General features: G+C 38.5%; 1 protein-coding gene across 2 annotated transcripts; it reads right to left on the reverse strand.

The window, feature by feature from the left end:
- Positions 1-3,588: 3,588 nt before the first annotated feature.
- On the reverse strand, positions 3,589-12,868 carry LOC143475218 (dual specificity tyrosine-phosphorylation-regulated kinase 4-like). Of its 2 annotated transcripts, XR_013120956.1 has the most exons (20): positions 12,773-12,868; positions 12,601-12,667; positions 11,023-11,097; positions 10,569-10,691; positions 9,594-9,668; positions 9,140-9,262; positions 8,167-8,241; positions 7,723-7,845; positions 6,914-7,076; positions 6,515-6,678; positions 6,262-6,398; positions 5,910-6,050; positions 5,590-5,725; positions 5,282-5,363; positions 4,959-5,131; positions 4,795-4,855; positions 4,569-4,698; positions 4,283-4,452; positions 3,908-4,123; positions 3,589-3,686 (listed from the first exon to the last, which is right to left on the reverse strand). XR_013120956.1 is itself a non-coding variant. In XM_076972994.1 (18 exons), exons 1-18 carry the CDS (start codon positions 12,793-12,795, stop codon positions 4,335-4,337), a joined length of 1,989 nt encoding a protein of 662 aa, XP_076829109.1. In that variant the 5' UTR covers positions 12,796-12,868; the 3' UTR covers positions 4,130-4,334. The 2 variants fall into 2 exon arrangements, 1 of the variants encoding a protein (XP_076829109.1); XM_076972994.1 differs by lacking the exons at positions 3,589-3,686; positions 3,908-4,123 and having other exon boundaries at positions 4,130-4,452.
- Between the last annotated feature and the right edge of the window lie 7,673 nt (positions 12,869-20,541).

Genomic DNA, 20,541 nt, shown 5'->3' on the forward strand with positions numbered 1-20,541 from the left:
AGACATATACACAACCCCCTATATTACAATGTATATGCATAAATAATAATCAGGCACACTCAGCCTCCCTATATCTTTTAAAAATAATATTTTTGTAACTTTCTTTGATTTTTTTTATGTTTGGACATTCCTTTAATTCCATACTCAGAATGTTCCATAATTGTGCTCCAACAACAGAAATACAGAACCCTTTATGCGTTGTATGAACATTTCTTCTTTTAAAATTTAACTGTCCCCTTAGTTGATAACCCTCTTCCCTTTCAATAAATAGTTTCTGAATATTTGCTGGTAATAATTTGTTTTTTGCTTTAAATGCTATTTCTGCTGTTTGCACATCTACAAGATCTGTAAATTTGAGTAATTTTGACGACAGGAATAATGAATTGGTATGATATATACTTGCACAATATATACATATACTTGCACAATTATTTAAGTATGGGAGAACTAAGGAACAGTATGAAAATATGAAGTGATTTGTAGTTCAAAACTTTGCTTTATATAATATTGCAATTCCCCTTGAAACTTTGGCTTGTACATGTCTAATGTGAGATTTCCAGCTTATTTTATCATCAATTATTACACCAAGAAAATTTATTTCAGTCACCCTTTGACATCCATCTAAATGAACTTGTAGTTCTAGTTTATCTCCACTGTGCCCAAAAATAATAAACTTTGTTTTACTGACATTTAGTGATAGCTTGTTATTGTCAAACCAATTTTTTATTTTCTTTAACTCTGTATTTATTCTATGCTCCAACAATTTCAAATTATTCCCTGAAAAAAAAACAGGTTTGTATCATCAGCAAATAAAACACATTTCAAGGACTCTGATACTTTACATAAATCATTAATATACAAAATAAATAACTTGGGTCCCAAAACTGACCCCTGCGGTACACCACAAGTAATGTCCAAACATGAAGAGCAGTGCACACCCATTTTCACAAACTGCTTCCTGTCACTGAGATAACTTTTCACCCATCTCAACACAAATCCCCTGATACCATAACGCTCAAGTTTTTTATTTAAAATGTTGTGATTTATGGTATCAAATGCTTTCTTTAGGTCTAGGAATACCCCAACTGTATACTGTTTTTGGTCTATTGAGTTAGTAATTTCTTCAATTGAGGCCATTAATGCCAGTGTTGTTGATCAGTTAACTCTAAATCCACACTGACTCTCTGTGATTAATTTGTGTTTATCAATGAATTGGTCTAAACAGTTATTAAAGAGTTTTTCTAAAATTTTGGAGGTAGTAATGAGACTGGTCTGTAGTTTGTGAAAAGGTGTTTGTTGCCAGTTTTAAACTGTACCACTTTTGCTATTTTCATTTTATTTGGAAATTTACCGGTTTGAAATGATAAATTAGAAATGTATGTTAAGGGTTTAGAAATTCCCTCGATAACCTTTTTCAGTACGAACATATCAATGTCATCACAATCAGTAGATTTTATATTTGTGCATTTAAAAACTATCAATTACCTTATTCTCAGAAACTGCTGTGAGGAACATTGAGTTCAGATTTCTGTCAATGTAGGGTTCTGTTTGTTCTATAGCAATTATTGAATCAGAAATTTGTTCTGCCAGCTCAGGTCCAATATTTACAAAAAAAACAGTTTAAACTATCAACAACTTCATTCATATCATAATTATCTTTATTATTAATTGAAAAATACTTTGGATAATTTACTTGTTTGTGCCCATTTTTTATTACAGTGTTTAATATATTCCATATTCTTTTAACATTATTTTTATTATTTTGTAATATTTTATTATAATATTCTTTTTTTAGCTATTCTTAAGATACAAGTTAATTTATTTTTATTTATATTTATTTTCTGACTCTTTAGTTCTCATTCTTAAAAAACCTATATATAATGTATTTTTCTTTTTGCATGCATTTTGTATACCTCTAGTAATCCAGGGATGACCAATGTAATTAGATGTTTTGGTAAATCTATTTATAGGACAGTTTATTTCATATAACTTTTTAAATATTCTTAAAAATGCATCGTATGCCAAGTTTACATTATTTGATTTATACATATTATCCCAATTTTGTGCTAGTAGATCATTTTAAAAATGTATTTAGCATATTTTCTGGTATCACCCTTCTATATTCTGTTCTGTTGTTGATTAATTTTATATACTTGTTCGTATATTATAAATACAGGCAAATGGTCACTGATGTCACTGATTATCAATCCACTTGTTAATCACTTGTGGTAATGTTAGTTACCGCAGTCCTCCCTTTGGAGAATTTAATCAACTTGTGATAAGTAATTAGCTAGCATAATCCCCTTTTCTCTCCTTGATCCGCTCGGTGAAGACTCTCCGCTCTCTAACGGAGAGCACTTTAGTGTTCAGCTTGTCTAAGTCGTCCTCCACCATTGCTATCCGCAATTCAGCTTGAGCCACTTGTTTCATGCAGTCACATAACTCCTTTCTCATTTCAGTGAGGACCACCATGAATCCCTCCAGCTTGGAGGAGAATTCCGTCCTCAACCCCTCTATTGCTGCTAATATGGCATTCGTCTCGTCCCCACCAAACGTCTTCGCTAATCCGGTTGGCGTCACCTCGGCCGTATCGCTAGCTTCGTTAGCCTCATTGGCTTGCTGGGATGCTCCGCCAGCTCTAAAGTCAGTCAGCCTCGATTGTTTTGGGGTTTTACCTTTTTCCTTGCCTTTCTCTCTGCCCGACTTGCTGATAGTCGCCATCACGTCACCCCTTGGCACAACGTACTGCTTTATATCATGCAGAACTAGGTGTATCAGAGATATTTTTCAGGATTAGCAGCAGAGCAGTGTTTGCCACGTTCTTCACGATGGCCGCCATAACTGGTCTTACTGATTTTTAATAGTAATGTATGATTGTTCTGGAGATAAGCAAAGTGTATTATTGATAACAATTTGGAAAATATATATATATTTGATTAAAAAGGGTAGTCAATATAAGCTATTGCTTCAGACTATACCTTTTTCGGCTATTGTTATCATTATTTTCACTATTATAACCATTATTATTTATTAAATATTATTTACTTACTTTTTTTTTCATGTAAATGTATTTGTGTACATATGTGTTTATATATGTTTATACGTATATATGTACATGTTTCTCTAAAAACCAAAATAAAATCTAAACTCTAATGTCACTCATGTAATCATCATTAGTTACAGGCTGACATGTTTTAGGTTGAATGTGTCCAGTTATATCATTCGAATAATTCACTATTTTCTTTATAAACACTTATTCATGATGGTGTGGCCAGTTGCAATGAAAACACCCTGAGATTACCTATTTATAATGAGTGCCAAAGCTAAAGAAACAAACGGCTTGTTTTTTTTTTTTACAGAACACATTTAAGCTTGTTAACTGAAAATAAAATACAACTCAACTACAAAATGCTTACTTAGCTTCAGATATCTGAGGAGAGAGGATTTCTACAGGCTATTGTGGTCATAAGCACAGAATACACACTCATATTGTGTATTCATAACGAGTGCAAAAACTGTACAAACAAGTGGCTGAACACACTGTACAAAAATAAATGTGTATTAAAAGGCAACACATTGGCACCCTTCTTCATTTCTTAAGATTTTATTGAGTATTTGAGCCTGGATTCTATCCTGGAGTAGTGGTGGCCATGGAGAATCAACACATTCCTCACCATCAGTGTGACCTGGATTGAACATTAGAAGAAGTATAATTTAGTCAAAAACAACAATTCTCTAGAGTGGACAATATTTAAAGGCAAAACTTTGTTTTCTCTATATACTCCACTGGCATTATTGACTTTCCCCATATCCCTTATTAACTCCAATATTAGTGCTTCTGAACCACATGACCTATCTCGAACATTAAACACTCCAACAAAAGTATAGTAAAGTGCAAACTGTTAACCTCATAGCTGCCGCGTCTCAAGCATATGGACACAGCGTGGGGGTGATCCCAAATCTGCACTCTGCTGGAGATGTCTGTTGGGCACTCTTCTGATACTGTCCCTAGTTTCCCTGTTATGGCCCCCTTCTTGCTTGTCTGCCAGGGCTCCTATTACCCTGGGAAGCTTTACAGGCCCCAGCTTCACCTGGCCACAGGGCTTCCTGCATGATGTTTCTCCTAATATGTAAAAAACACTATGGTTAATACAAAAGTTGCTGTGCTGCAACCCAGAGAAAATAAATGTCTTTAACTGACTACAGACTCCAGATTAGAAAAGTGAAAGGCTTGCATGTCAAATTGTTTTCACATGTCGGACTTCCACTGAGATTAATTTACCAAGCGTGATCTTGTCGGCCCCTTGTAAGTGGGCAAGCTCAGCACGGTTGCATTAATAATTTTTAGGCCCCTTCCTCAAAGCCTGAGCCCTAGAGCTTTGACGATGGCCTTGCTGAATCCACTCGTGCCTCAAAGCCTCTTCCGGGGTGAGACGCTCTGCAGGATCCCACCTACAGGGGGCAGTAGGTAACAAAAACCACACATGCACCATTGTCTCAAATAAATCTTTGGCAGACAGCAACAATTTAATGTTCAGGATATGGCAAACTGATCAGAGATTACATACGTTAGGCAGCGCATGAGGAAGTCCAGGAACACGTGGCTTTTTGTCTTCAGAACTTTGCCCAGACTTAAAGATCCAGGGCGCCTGACTCCGCCTTTTCTATTCACGCTGTGGCTGCGCATTATCGAAGAGTCTTCCAAAGTACAAAAAAGCCTTTAATATTACTTACTTATATAGGAATACATAGAAATTATTGTAAGCAAATTTGAATTCTTAAAGATGTGCTCACAAAATAAATGATCTGCTGTGCATCCAGATGGGAGAAGGTTGGATGGTGGCATTCCAAGAACCTCAAATAAAAGAATAAAATATCTATTAACATTTTATCACTCCAACAACCAAGTTCTTATTTACAATTGAAACAGCACATCTTAAATTTGTTTGTTCCTTTACCTCCATTATGCAGGAACATACATCAGCCATCTTGTTTCCAGTGAACAGTCGCACACCTGTGTACAGCTCAGCTAGTATGCAGGCCAGACTCCACATATCAAAAGAGCTATTATAGAACTGACCCAGGAACATCTCCGGTGCAGAATAAGGAAATGTTCCTGCAGTTGCACAAGCTACAGAGAAAGATGGGAGAGAGTGAAGAATGAAGAGAAGTTGAAGGAAAAAAACAGATTAATGAAAGAATGGCATGAGTCTGTTACATATTATTTAGATGTACACAGAAACACACATGTGTATGGGAACGTTTGGTTCATTTTACACACCTCCCTCATGCTCATAGCGGCTGCATCCAAAATCAATTATCTTTATCCTGCCGTTTCCGTTCTCTGACAGCAGGATATTTCCCTTGGTAGACAAAAATAACAGGTGAGCCTCTCGTATAACTAACAGCTTCTACAAAAACTGAAGAATGAATGTGTTTCATGTTTCATTCTTCAATAAAATAAACTGTTAAGTGAGACTTCTAGCACTGCTAAATAGACCCAGTGTGGCACTGCCTACTTTATTTACTCTTCAAGGCTCACTCTTCCTACAAGGTGCAGCCCAACCACAAGACTGCTGTCGTACTCACAGGCTTAAGGTCACCGTGGATGATCCTCTTCCGTTTTAGCATCAGGAGGCACTTGAGCAGCTCTTGGGCATAGTGGCGCACCTCATCCTCACTTAAACCCTCAGAGCTGTTCTTAATTACTTCCTTCAGGCTTGGACTGAGGGGAGACAGAAGGGCATATCAACTAAGGGGCAAAACTCTGAGGTGAGGTTCAAAGCACACCGCGCTGTGTTGCTACCCCACTCTCCAGGCCAATGAAGATGAGAAGGAAAATTTAGCTCTCATCCTCCCAGGAGTCCCAATTATTTAATGCACACATAAGTACACATGTGCTCACTCACCCCAGGAGCTCAAAAGTGATGCAGAGGTGGTTCCGGAAGCGGAAATAATCCTTCATCTGAATCACATTGAAGGAGCCATTGGGATCCTCCCTCCGCAAATCATCCAGGATCCTCACTTCCTCAATTGATTCTACTTTAGTACTGAAAACAAGACAAACAAGAAAGTCATTTAACAGCAGTGTTCTTATTTCAGTCTCAAAATGCTATAAGCTATAGTGACATTGTTATATGAAATAAATTAGACTTCATGAATTACTCCAGCATTTGAAGATTAATCATGGCATGAGGTGTTAAAAACAGAATAAGATATCCAAGTTTAAATGAGGGCATGTAGATGAAAATGTTGTATAACCTCTGTTTGCTGCTAAGCATTTTCACAACAACCATCTCGTTGGTTTTGTGATCCAAGCACTTAAATGCCTTTCCATATCCTCCTTCTCCAGCGATTCCCAGAATCTCATAACGATATGCAATATGGTCGTGGAGAACCTGTAAACATATCACCCAAGAAGAGTTCATGTTTAATGATTCTTAAATGATTTGGTGAAATGATGATCTGGCTATCCAACTGTTCCTCAGAGATGAATCAATAGATAGACAATGACCTTGATGTAGGCACCCTTCTCATCATCATATCCGTAGTTACAGGGCTTTTTGGGATATGAGTTGATTTTTTCGGCATTCAGGCCCAAGTACCAGATCTCAGAGTAGCATGTGATCTCCAGCTTCTCATAATTGCTCAACCTCTTCTCAAAATAGTTCAACACTTCTGTACGACACACATTATAGAGCAGTGAATGTATGAGCAGGCAGTGACCATTTCTCCATGTCCTGTAACTAAAGTCAGAACCTACACTAGCCTGATAGTCATGAGGAATTTTAAACCAGGGATGGTGATCTAAAATATGCATTTGTGATTAACATCTCCAGGGCAGGAAACCTAAGGCTGGATCTCCTACTCTGAACTTGTGCTTTCACCTCTACTTCCCAGTCTCTTGTCATACCTATGGGGGTCATGGGGAGTTGGTGGCCCTCAAACTCTCGTCTCTCATGCTCCTGTTTCCTGCACAGCCCTTGGGTGCTGACATAGCCTGGAAGGTCCTCCTGCATGAACCTGGACTCGCAAGGTCTTCTCTCACCTTTATGCCCTTTTCCTGCTGTCTGTGCCTATATTCACATTGCATGTACATCATCTAACTGATACTGCGCACCAGCTTGTAAAGGCCAGTAGCTTTTTGTTATATTACTGTTTGGTATTTTAACTGTTATAAAGTTTGACTCTGCTCAAGGCTTGATCAAGTGACATCATTTCAGACAAGAATCTTATTTGTAAATATGTTCTGCAGTAATGGGGTTTAGTGTGTCAAGGTATTGGAAATCTAAACCACGCGATGGTAATTTAGAGCTTGGATTAAACCCTAAATTAATCAAAGAGCAGTTTTTCAAATTATGATTCTTGAACATCCCTGCATTGAACACTGTTATGTTTTCCTTAGATATAGATTTCCCTTTGGTATAGATATTTTACCAATTCTACTAGAATAACTCCACACCATTTTCTACAGCTAGAAAGTAAATCATTATATATTTTACATACTGTTATATCATTTAATAACTACTTTGACAGCAGCAGCCACGATACATAAGTGTCACATCAGGTAGTAGAACTTTCGTTTAAGATTGATGCTAGTTCTATAGATGTGACAGAAATTATTTTGTACCAGATCAAGTGTACCATGGTAGGATGTAACACGTTGTTATTGATAATGCATTTAAAACTTTGGAACTTGTATGAGAACTGTGACATGCTTACATGAAGATGCCCCTGGTGGATTTGAGGCAACTTGCCAGTGTGCTCCTTGTTGGGCATGGCATTGGAGGTAGACTGCAGCCTTGCCTTCGATGGCAACTTAGTGCCAGCATCCACGTTACAGTTCTAAATGAAGAAAAACAAGGGGTGAGTACCGGAGGCATTGAAATAATATCCTACACAAAGCTTTGTCTCATTGTTTTATAAGTACTGACCACTATTGTACCACTGTCTTACTTAGCCCACTAATATAAAACCCTCAGAGCCTTTTTTGTGTTTAAGCATGTTTTTCATAAATTTGTCTCTAAACATACTTAATTATAGCATTTTACCTACACAGTTTATATCAAAGTGTTCAGAACAATCTCAGACTAGTAAATATCTGCCTGCTGGGCAACAAACTCTTGTTAATTAACTATGTCAGTACACAGACTGATGGGGTCTCACCAGTTTAGGGAATCGTACGGATCCTATTTGAGCGTTCTTTCTTTGTTCACACTGTACAACACCAGGATTGCCACCCTTTGAAGACAAAGAAACACATATACATGCTCACTCATGTCCTCTGTCCCAAACTCATGGTCATGAGTTATATTTATATATTTAAAAAGGTTCTTACCATGGATATGCAAATCAAAACTTGCATATCCACGAAGAGTTTAAACATCATAAAGATACAAGGGTATCTTGTAACCATAGTGTTTTTTACATATTAGGAGAAACATCATGCAGGAAGCCCTGTGGCCAGGTGAAGCTGGGGCCTGTAAAGCTTCCCAGGGTAATAGGAGCCCTGGCAGACAAGCAAGAAGGGGGCCATAACAGGGAAACTAGGGACAGTATCAGAAGAATGCCCAACAGACATCTCCAGCAGAGTGCAGATTTGGGATCACCCCCACGCTGTCCATATGCTTGACACTCGGGGGGCTATGAGGTTAACAGTTTGCACTTTACTATACTTTTGTTGGAGTGCTTAATGTTCGAGATAAGTCATGTGGTTCAGAAGCACTAATATGGCAGCTAATAATGGATATTATTGATCCCCCATACTCCAATTGCGGCCCACGGGCTATCTATTTCTGGCCTGCGAGCTGTTTTGAAAAGTGTTTTTTTTTTTAAGGAATCTTTTTTTTTCACTCGCGCTATCCGCTCTTATTTTGAAATCGTGCACCACGATCTCAAGACGATGCCGGGGATTGCCTCTATGGCACCAACAAACAGGTAGCAGACGCCCAAATGCGTTCGCCACCCCCCCCCCCCCCCCCCGACAGCTTACGTTCGTGTCCCCCCTACCACCCACCCCCCCCGTAACCGGCCCCTTCAGTGATTGAATAAATAAAATGTGTCCCGTCATCATTTCTATTTGAGTACCCCTGATATAGAGAAAACAACTTTGGAACTTGTAGAACTGTGACATGCTTACATGAAGATGCCTCTGGTGGATTTGAGGCAACTTGCCAGTGTGCTCCTTGTTGGGCATGGCACTGGAGGTAGACTGCAGTCTTGCCTTCGATGGAAACTTAGTGCCAGCATCCACGTTACAGTTCTAAATGAAGAAAAACAAGGGGTGAGTACCGGTGGCATCGAAATAATATCCTACACAAATCTTTGTCTCATTGTTTTATAAGTACTGACCACTATTGTACCACTGTCTTACTTAGCACACCAAGTTAAAACCCTCTGAGGTCTTTGAGCCTTTTTTGTGTTTAAGCATGTTTTTTCATAAATTTGTCTCTAAACATACTTAATTATAGCATTTTACCTACACAGTTTATATCAAAGTGTTCAGAACAATCTCAGACTAGTAAATATCTGCCTGGTGGGCAACAAACTCTTGTTAATGAACTATGTTAGTACACAGACTGATGGGGTCTTACCAGTTTAGGGAATCGTACGGATCCTATTTGAGCGTTCTTTGTTTGCTCACACTGTACAACACCAGGATTGCCACCCTTTGAAGACAAAGAAACACATATACATGCTCACTCATGTCCTCTGTCCCAAACTCATGGTCATGAGTTATATTTATATATTTAAAAGGTTCTTACCATGGATATGCAAATCAAAACTTGCATATCCACGAAGAGTTTAAACATCATAAAGATACAAGGGTATCTTGTAACCATAGTGTTTTTTACATATTAGGAGAAACATCATGCAGGAAGCCCTGTGGCCAGGTGAAGCTGGGGCCTGTAAAGCTTCCCAGGGTAATAGGAGCCCTGGCAGACAAGCAAGAAGGGGGCCATAACAGGGAAACTAGGGACAGTATCAGAAGAGTGCCCAACAGACATCTCCAGCAGAGTGCAGATTTGGGATCACCCCCACGCTGTGTCCATATGCTTGACACTCGGGGGGCTATGAGGTTAACAGTTTGCACTTTACTATACTTTTGTTGGAGTGCTTAATGTTCGAGATAAGTCATGTGGTTCAGAAGCACTAATATGGCAGCTAATAATGGATATTATTGATCCCCCATACTCCAATTGCGGCCCACGGGCTATCTATTTCTGGCCCGCGAGCTGTTTAGAAAAGTGTTTTTTTTTTTTAAGGAATCTTTTTTTTTTCACTCGCGCTATCCGCTCTTATTTTGAAATCGTGCACCACGATCTCAAGACGATGCCGGGGATTGCCTCTATGGCACCAACAAACAGGTAGCAGATGCCCAAATGCGTTCGCCACCCCCCCCCCCCCCCTCGACAGCTTACGTTCGTGTCCCCCCTACCACCCACCCCCCCGTAACCGGCCCCTTCAGTGATTGAATAAATAAAATGTGTCCCGTCATCATTTCTATTTGAGTACCCCTGATATAGAGAAAACAACTTTTAGAACTTGTAGAACTGTGACATGCTTACATGAAGATGCCTCTGGTGGATTTGAGGCAACTTGCCAGTGTGCTCCTTGTTGGGCATGGCACTGGAGGTAGACTGCAGTCTTGCCTTCGATGGAAACTTAGTGCCAGCATCCACGTTACAGTTCTAAATGAAGAAAAACAAGGGGTGAGTACCGGTGGCATCGAAATAATATCCTACACAAAGCTTTGTCTCATTGTTTTATAAGTACTGACCACTATTGTACCACTGTCTTACTTAGCACACCAAGTTAAAACCCTCTGAGGTCTTTGAGCCTTTTTTGTGTTTAAGCATGTTTTTTCATAAATTTGTCTCTAAACATACTTAATTATAGCATTTTACCTACATAGTTTATATCAAAATGTTCAGAACAATCTCAGATTAGTAAATATCTGCCTGGTGGGCAACAAACTCTTGTTAATTAACTATGCCAGTACACAGACAGATGGGGTCTCACCAGTTTAGGGAATCGTACAGATCCTATTTGAGCGTTCTTTGTTTGTTTAGACATTACAACATCAGGATTGCCACCCTTTGAAGACAAAGAAACACATATAGGTACATCATAAAGATACAAGGGTCTTTTGCCAGTCTCTAGAAAAATGTAATACCATTTATCAACAAACTTTAACATTGATTTTGTAGTTTATGATCTAAGAAATGTACTAGGTAAAATCAAACCAAACAGAAAACATATGGAACTATTTTAAAGACATTACTCGTAGTTCAACAACAGAAAATGTATATTACATTTCCCATAGTCAAGCTACATTTCAAATTACATTACATTACATGTTAGTATGAAGCCACAAAAGGAAATAAATAATACTCAACATTTAACTTTCAAATTCATAGACATAATACTAACTTAGGGCACCAAATTCCTAGACAATACTCCTTGTTTAGAAGAACTTTGCGTATCAACTCATGTTGCTATTTATCTCTAGAAACATTTTCTGATCAATTAACTCTTGACTGCAAATGTGAACGCAATCTCAACGATTGACACTTTTCTGTCCGCTAGACATATATAGTTGTATATAAAATACAACTACAAGAAGAGACGGGTGATACGTACAATAAGCAAGAGGAGAGACACGTAAACACGCTCTATATACACATGAACAAGAACTTTCCCGGGAAAATAAAGGAGGGGACGGACATCGGGCGGAGTCAGAAATCACACAGCTAAAACGCCACGGCTGTCATTGATTGAGGAACCGAAACGCGGTTGTTATACTTGGGTAATTTTCCCTGTTCATAAAATGTATAAGCTCATTTTCGTTAATACATTGAGAAATTAATTTAAAATAATGAAGTTGTCTATGTTATTTGTTAGTAACTGACATTTTTTTCAACATTACTTAATCACTTTGAAAATGGTTTTATTAGATGCAGCACAATATAACCAAAAAAGCTGCCTTAATTTGATCAAGCCAGTCCAAAGATATTCAAATTTAAATCGGCCCTATTTTTTAAATGCAATTAACCTAAAACAAAAGGAAATCTTGTGATCAAGAAATGTGCTCTAGTTTTAGCACGTGGCTAGTTTATCTTTTCCACGTCAGCCGTGATCATGGTTCATCGGACCAACACGTTGTCTTGGGACCGTTAAAACTACCTTAAACTGTACAGACTGGGATAAAACTTCAGGAAACAATAAACAGGAATATAATGTAACGGTCCACTTATCTTTTAATATTTTTTAACAGCCCAACGATGTTTTTGAACGGTACAAACGCGAAGTTACATTTCAAGCAGGCTCAAAAAGAAACAGAAGCGTGAAATGCGAATACTTCTAACGGGATGAGAGAAAGCGCTCATTCAATTACGCCATATTACCAAAACTCTGGGAAGAAGCTGCTACAAACCGATGAAAACAGCGAGTTATTTACAGCGCGCTTGATCACCGATCTCGCTTAGACAGCGCGACCGCAGAAAATGGCCGCGGCTCAATCATTATCGTGCGGGGAAATCCAAGTAACTATATTTGTGTAAAAGAAAAAATATGTTAATGAAGGCTTAATCGACATACCTTTTCCGATGTGTTTAAGTCCTGTGTTTTTTTCATCCTGTTTACAATCGGATCTCTTCGAAGTTTCCTGAAGATAGAAAATATAATTTGTACAATTTCGAACAAGACCACCGGTCGGTATCTATCATAATAAGGAATAATAGCCAGGTTACTATGAATATTTTAACCTTACTTAGGAGCTTTCGTAGAATTCATTTTGTGTGGGATTTAAGATTTCTTCTCAAGATAAGATTCACTCGACGTCCAACGTACAATAAACACAATGAAGCGTTTCCAAGGTAGTAATCAAGTAATCAAGTTACCATAGTAACGTTTTATTTAAGTAAACAAAATCCCGCGAATTAAGGGTGGTGAAAGAGGCGTGGCCAAGAGCGTCATCAGTTGGAGCCAGTCACACAGCGGTCATGGGGGGGGGGGGGGGGGGGGCGATCTACCCACATTCCTTCGCGATGACCGACACTTCCTCGATCGCGATCGACGTAATGGGCAATCCTGTTTTAGATGAACTGAATCATTAGGTGGATGGTAAAATGGATTATATTATATCGCGATCGATCGCCAGTGGTTGGCGCCAGAGCGAACTAGTAACTCATTGAATCATAGATGTGGATCAGAGGTAAATAAACTAGATTTTTTTCAGCGTGAGAAATCGGATGTGTGGCGTGTGAAGACAGTCAAATTATCCAGCCTTATAAAGTATCCCGCCTTAACTGATACACGGCTGAACGGTTCATGTTTCAGTTTAGTTCACGGCCTCATGGACCAGGAGAGAGTGTTGGAGAAAATTTATAAATAAAAAATTTGCAACTAAATGTTGGGTTTATTATAGGAAATATAAATTACATTACAAATACAGTAATCCCTCCTTTATCGCAATCTGGAGATTCCAGAACTACCCGCAATAACCGAAAATATATTTATTTAAGTATTTATACACTATATTAAGGCTTTATAAACCCTCCCCACACCTTTACATAAACCTTTCCCATTCACTTAATAACCATTCCCACACTGTTCTGTGTGTAACCCAGGTATAAATATTGCTCAGTGGATTAAATATAAAATAATTAATTATTCGCAGTAATAATATAAACATAAAATTATATAAGCATATTTATTTTATTTCTTTGAACTATAGTTTGAAAGGCATTCACTCCTCCTGAGTGCTACGGTAACAACCAACCTCGTACATTACATTTTATTAAAATATTTAACACCCGTGAATCAGTGTCTTTATTTGGATATAGATAATGCTGCATCGTTTCCTGTGGTAGATCATTAAAAATGAGTCCTTATTTGTGCATAGAAACAACGGAAATCGCGATTATCGTCTGACCGCAGCAAAATAAAACCCTTCCTAAAAATAAAGGAGATAGATACTCAAATAAGTCAAGAGAACGCATAACGAGGCGGGGTCAAGATGGCAGCGTGATAACACGTAGTATGTTGAGCGCTCAGCACCAAACTTTAATATACATTTTCCACCTGTGTAAGCAAAGCTTTTTCAAAATAATCTCCTAATTGAACTAAGTCTGACAACCTTTGGAGCCTTAAAAATGCCCAAGTCAGCCAGAAAAGGTGACGTCTGCGGTGAGAAACAAAACCAAGTTAGCATCGCAGCTAGTGACCACGACTATAATGGCAGCACGGACTGCATGATGCTTTCGCCGAATGAAGAGGACTTCCCGCCGCTGGTGATCACCCCAAGTAAGCCTCCTCCTGCCAAGAAACCCACTCTGTTCAAATCCCATGACACAGACATCTTTGGCTCGGACAATGCTGTCCTCACATTATCAAACCTGATCAACTCCAGAAGCGACGCACTCGAGAGCTTGGTGGACGCCCTTCGCACCGAGTTAAAAGTGATGAACGAAAAAATGACGAGTGGAGAGGAATGAGGCGTCAGCTTCGAAATGCCTTACACGCATCGCTGACCTGGAAAGCTATGACAGGCGGTGGAACCTGAGGCTGCAGGGACTTCCAGAGGATGAAAAGGAAAATGTACATGCGGAAGTCATCAGCATATGTCAACATGTGCTTCCATCTGAGAAAGAGAAACTTCTCGACGCCATAGATGTAGCTCATCGGCTGGGCAAAAGGCGGCATGATAACCCGAGGGCGCGTTGTGTTATCGTCAGGTTTGTGTCCCGGCGGTACAGGGAGGAGCTATGGAAAGCAGCGAAGAACAATGCCTTTCTACAGTCAAGAGGTCTGCGCTTCACGGAGGACCTGACCATGGAAGAAAGGGAGCACAGACAAAAACTGTGGCCCGAGATTAAGAAAGCACGAGGGGAAGGGAAGACAGCCTACTTCGTTGGGGGGAGAGGTTTTATCAACGGCTCAGAGATACGGCTGTAGAGGTGGAGAGAAACTACTTTTCCTAAAGAAGTTTGACAGCTGTTTATCCAACTTTCTCGGGCTCATTTAGTTCTTAGATTCATCTGCCTGGAGAATAGTTAACTGCCATTAAAAAAAAATAATAAAAAAAATACATATATATTATCCTTTTAATAATGAGTGGGGATTAGAAATTGTTAACACTGTTTATTCTATCCACATTAGAGCCGTGTTTTCTTAAATGGGCAATCTCTATATACATATTTAACTGTTTGGAGCATTATTATAAATTTAAGGAACTCAAAAGGAAAATGAAAAGGGCTTTGCTGAAGTCATCTCAGATGATGAGATGGCGCTGTGTGACGGTCCTATTAGACTTCAAGAGGTTATAGATGCAATCAATCAACTAAAAAATAATAAGTCACCTGGAACTGATGGGCTGGTCTCAGAATTCTACAAATCTTTCACAGAAGATCTGGCTCCCTTTCTCTTTGAGATCTTTTTGGAAAGTATAGAAAATGAACAACTTCCCCCAACCATGACGCAAGGTCTAACAACACTACTTCCCAAATCCAATAAAGACACTTCCTTGATTGATAATTGGCGCCCAATATCACTACTTAATAACGACTATAAAATATTTCCTTTCATTTTTGCTAGAAGACTGAAAATGGTACTGGGCTCAATAATTGAAGAAACACAGTCAGGCTTTATGTCTAAAAGACACATAACAAACAATATTAGGCTAGTTATGGACATTATAGATTACTCTGATATTCTAGATGATGATGGATTTATTCTGTTCTTAGACTTCTATAAGGCCTTTGACACAGTGGAGCACCACTTTATCTTACAGTCTTTGCATAAATTTGGCTTTGGTACTTACTTTTCTTCTGCTATAAAGACACTTTATAAGAACAGCAGTAGCTCTATTAAATTACCAAATGGCACATCCCCCAGATTGGATATCTCTATAGGTATAAGACAGGGCTGTCCTGCCTCCCCTTACCTCTTTCTGTTGGTGGCACAGCTTATGGTATATCATATCAGAAGTAGTGCTGTGGAAGGCATCTCCCTCCTTGGCAGAAAACTCATTTTAACTCAGCTTGCAGATGACACAACACTCTTTTTGAGAAATGAGGGCCAGATCCCTGTAGCCATTAATATAATTCAGGACTTTTCAAAGGCATCTGGTTTGTGCCTCAATCTTCATAAATGTGAACTTATGGCTATCAAAAACTGTACAAAACCTGAACTGTATCGCATTCCCGTAAAGGAGGAAGTGCAATACTTGGGAATCTCAATAATAAAAGATCAAAACAAAAGAAGCACCACAAATTTCAACCCAATTATACAGAAAATCCAAAATAAATTAAATCGGTGGCTCTTACGAGATTTATCATTGAAAGGAAGAAATTTACTCAGCAAAGCAGAAGGAATATCTCGGCTAATATATGCAGCCTTGACTCTGCATCTCACTGATGAGACCCTAAAACAATAATAAAATGCTCTTTAACTTTGTCTGGAAAAATCGGAATCACTATTTGAGGAAATCAGTTGTCATGAATGCATGTGAAAATGGTGGTCTTGATATCCTGGATTTTTATTCTTTGAACAATACATTCAAAGTTAATAGGTTAAAGCAAATCTTCAGAAACCCCACTTCGATTTGGAATATTATTCCTCTCCATATAGTTATCTAAGCTGGGTGGTATTGACTTTTTTCTTGTTTGTAATTTTAACATTGATAAAATCCCTGTTAAGATATCAGCTTTTTATCGCCAGGCCTTTCTCTCATGGTCCCTCATCTGCAAGTATAATTTCTCTCCCCACAAATTTCTGATTTGGAATAACAAAGACATCTTATATAAACAGAAATCTCTTTTTTTGGAACAGTGGTTTCAGAACAACATCATATGGGTTGACCAGCTATTCAATAGTGAAGGCCTTTTGCTCACCTATTTAATATTTAATATTCCTGTAACTCCTGGAGACTATGCCAAGGTATTTGGAGCCATCCCATCTGGTGTATGTATGCTTTAAGGGCCAGAAGAGGCTTGACACTTATGACCTCACCTGTTTATCTCCAGCAGACACACCTGTAGGGAAAATTTGTCTATCTGGTCAGCAAAAAAATAACAGAGCTATAAGAACACTATTTCTAGATAACCGCACAATACAACTGGATGTCATTTCATACTGGAATGGGTTTGTGGATGGGATACCGTGGAAAAAGGTCTGGCTTCTCCCAAATAGATATCTGATTACAAATAAAGTTAAAGAAATCTCTTTTAAAATTATCCATAAGATCTATCCTACTAAATCTTTTATAAAATACAGATTCAAGAAAGATATAGAAACTAACTGTAGCTTTTGTGATACATGTCCTGAAACTGTTGTTCACCTGTTTTGGTATTGCCCGTTTGTTAATGTATTTTGGCAAGAAATGTGTGATTTTATTGACAGTAACATAGAAAAAAACTTTGTCTTATCGTGGAATGCAGTACTTTTTGGTCTTGTTAAAAATTGTACACAGAGAAAAAACTCTGACTACTTGATAAACCTTCTGTTGTTAATGTCAAAATATCATATTCATTGTTGCAAATACTCTGGAAGGAAACCACATTTTATTGCTTTTCACGATGAGATCAAGCAATACATTCAGACAATCAAAGACTCAGACAAACAAAAGGCACTTCTAACCATTGAGGAATGTACTGCTTTTAATGTTTTCTTATAGTCTTGATCCCCCTAGCATTTTCTTCTCTTTTCTGTTCATAAGTTAGCTATTTCTTTGGACTGTGTAGTAAGACTATTGTGTGTAGAACTGATTTTTGTCTTTTTTTTTTCTCTCTCTCAAGTGTGCTATTTGTGCTATTTCTTTCTGTCTTATCAACAAACAGTCCGGAAAAAAAAAAAAAAAGAGAACGCATAACAGAGAGAGGTGGCGAGACACAATTAAACGAGAAGCAACCACAGAGAAAGCAGAGACTGGCTGAGAACATAAGGTGGTTTAGTCTGGGACTGACTCTGGTGCCCCTAGCAACGGCTGGGGGAACTGCATCCGAGCCAGCCCTGACAGCTTGCAAAATGAAGCTCAAGAATTTTAGTAACACAACAAAAAGCATTTTATTTTACCAAAGCACATTATTTTTGTTAATTAAAAGTGAGACACTTTATTTTCTGTATGTCATTCTGTCTTGCAAAGCAGACTTTAGTAGATCATGCAGATTTTATAGACTGAAGCAGAAATCTTTATAAATCAAATCTTTTTTTGAATCTAAAATCGTTTTTAATCGAAAATCGATTTTAAATCGAATTGTGGCCTCCAAAATCGGAATCGAATCGAATCGTGAGATAGTAAACGATTCCCACCCCTAGTGGGATATACCCATCCTTAATACCCATCCTTTCTGCTCTGAATCAAACGTAACCTTACTCTAATTATTAGATTCATTTGAATGTTATACAGTTTGCCCCACCTATTTCTCACCATATTTATCACACATTGTATTTAATTAACAAGCTACAGACAAACTTCTGTGGTGTGTATAATAAAGTCAGTCAATGTGTCCCTGTAGGGAGCCATTAGGGGATTAGCTCCAGGGAGTCCTTATATCATCACCTCTGATCTCCCTTCTTCCCTCTGTCCAATTTGATCTTTTCCTCACCTTTTCCTTTTCTCTTTCCTGCTTTCTCTCCCTGACTCTGTCCCTCTCAGTGTTGGGGCGCTGGTGGGTCTGGCTATAGCTGCCGTAGTCCTGCTGGCCTTCCTCGTCACTCTCTGTGTCCTCTGATACCTCTTCATCGCTACTAAGCCCAATCGGCTGGACAGTGGCCTTCCGCTTAATGCACCTGGTCAGTTAAACGATGACCGGCACGCTGCATATGCGCTTTCCTACAAAAATCTAGTGTACCGGAAGGACTACCAAAAATGAGCAAGATGCAAGTATATTTTTGAAAATCGACTAGTTTATTTATAAACTTACAGTTTTTCTCAGTCGATTGGTACATTTCTAACATCATGATTTACATTGGCATCACAATATGTGCATTTCTCAAAACAGTTCATCCCTCAATGAAATACCTGCAAAAGCACGTATTTCTCTCAAAATTCTTTGTTTTTGCCTCAAAAGCAAATATTTAGTCAATTTGTCAGTGCCATCCGAATGTCTAGTCTGTGTGCCATTGCCTGTGAACAAGGCAGTCAAAATGCTTCATGTTGTCATGTCAGTGCAACTATAAATCACAGTCAGTGCAGACTGTATATTCTGATGGAAACTAGCTAAGCTTTTGATTTCAAGAATGCTGCACATTCTGTGGTATATCCAATACGTTACACACATACAAACTTACACGGAACACAAAGTTACACATGACTCTGATGATGTCTGTAGAATTCAAGAAACCTGTAGTTCTAGTTTTATATATGCGAGTTTTGGGTCTTTTTCGGTCCAACATTATGGAGATCTAAACTAAAATTTAAGCTCCATCCTGAGTGTTAATATACTGTTAAAATAGTCTGAATTCTGAAATTGGACTGGAATCAAATTTGTACAGCAATATTGTTTGACTGTATTGTTCAAACTGCAATTTGTTGACAAAAACAAATCTGATTGAAATTCAGACAGGAAAAACTGCAAAATTTGAAACTTATTCTAAACATTCAAAACAACCTGAGCACATACAGCCTCTTGTTGTGTGCAAATGGCAGAGGTGGGACCAAGTCAGTGTTTTGCAAGTCTCAAGTAAGTCCAAGTCTTTATCCTCAAGTCCCGAGTCAAGTCTCAAGCAAAGACAGTCAACTCAAGTCAAGTCTCGAGTCAAGACAGGCAACCGTCAAGTCAAGTCCCAAGTCTGAAACTTGGCATTTCAAGTCCTTTCGAGTCTTTTTTTTTTTTACAGGCACCAGCGCTTTACGAATGCTACGCTGATGCGTTTCTTTACTCGTTTTGTTGGTGTCCGCCAGCCAAAAGATGACAGATCATTTACATTTTATCTTCTCTTAATTACATAAATGTACTTAAATAAGAATGTTTCGTTACATCATTTTACACGAAAATAGCAAGCTTCATCGTAAGCAAGATGCTGTCATTACGAATGGTTATTCTAAACATTTGGATAAAATGTTTAAATATAGACTAATAAAAGGTTAGGGTTATTTTTTCATTGTTTTCTGTTATTGTGGGGTCACGTTGTACTATTGTTACTTGGAGATTCAGTGGGGTCACATATTCTGATGGCTGCCGTCAGAATTGGTGACCCCAGTTAAAAAGGCTCACCTGTACATCCCTTTCATGATTTCTTTGTTGGCTGTAATGGTGAGGGGATGGTAAATCTTGTTTAAGTACATTTATGTAATTAAGAGACGATATAATGTAAATATAAACATCTGTCATATTTTGGCTCGTGGACACCAACAAAACGAGTAAAGAAAGTGCATCAGCGTAGTTTACGTAGCATTCGTAAAGCGTTTGTGCCTCTGAACAGAAACTGTGAAATAGCGCCCCCTGTGGTCACAAAACTCGACGGTCACAAAATCTGGTGTAACACCGGTCTGCGTCAGAAGGACGGAAATGAAATTAATGGGGCGCACTTTATAAA

The sequence above is a fragment of the Brachyhypopomus gauderio genome, chromosome 14 (assembly GCF_052324685.1).
Source record: "Brachyhypopomus gauderio isolate BG-103 chromosome 14, BGAUD_0.2, whole genome shotgun sequence".
NCBI lineage: Eukaryota > Metazoa > Chordata > Actinopteri > Gymnotiformes > Hypopomidae > Brachyhypopomus > Brachyhypopomus gauderio.

What these genes read in the sequence shown, in the direction of transcription:
- LOC143475218 (XM_076972994.1), bottom strand. Translation starts at nt 12,795, where the DNA reads ATGAATTCTACGAAAGCTCCTAA. An exon ending in ATGCTTAGCAGCAAACAGAG is followed by an intron (nt 6,051 to 6,261) that starts GTTATACAACAT and finishes TCTTGTTTTCAG; the next exon opens with TACTAAAGTAGAATCAATTG. An exon ending in TTCCTCATGCGCTGCCTAAC is followed by an intron (nt 4,453 to 4,568) that starts GTATGTAATCTC and finishes TGCCCCCTGTAG; the next exon opens with GTGGGATCCTGCAGAGCGTC.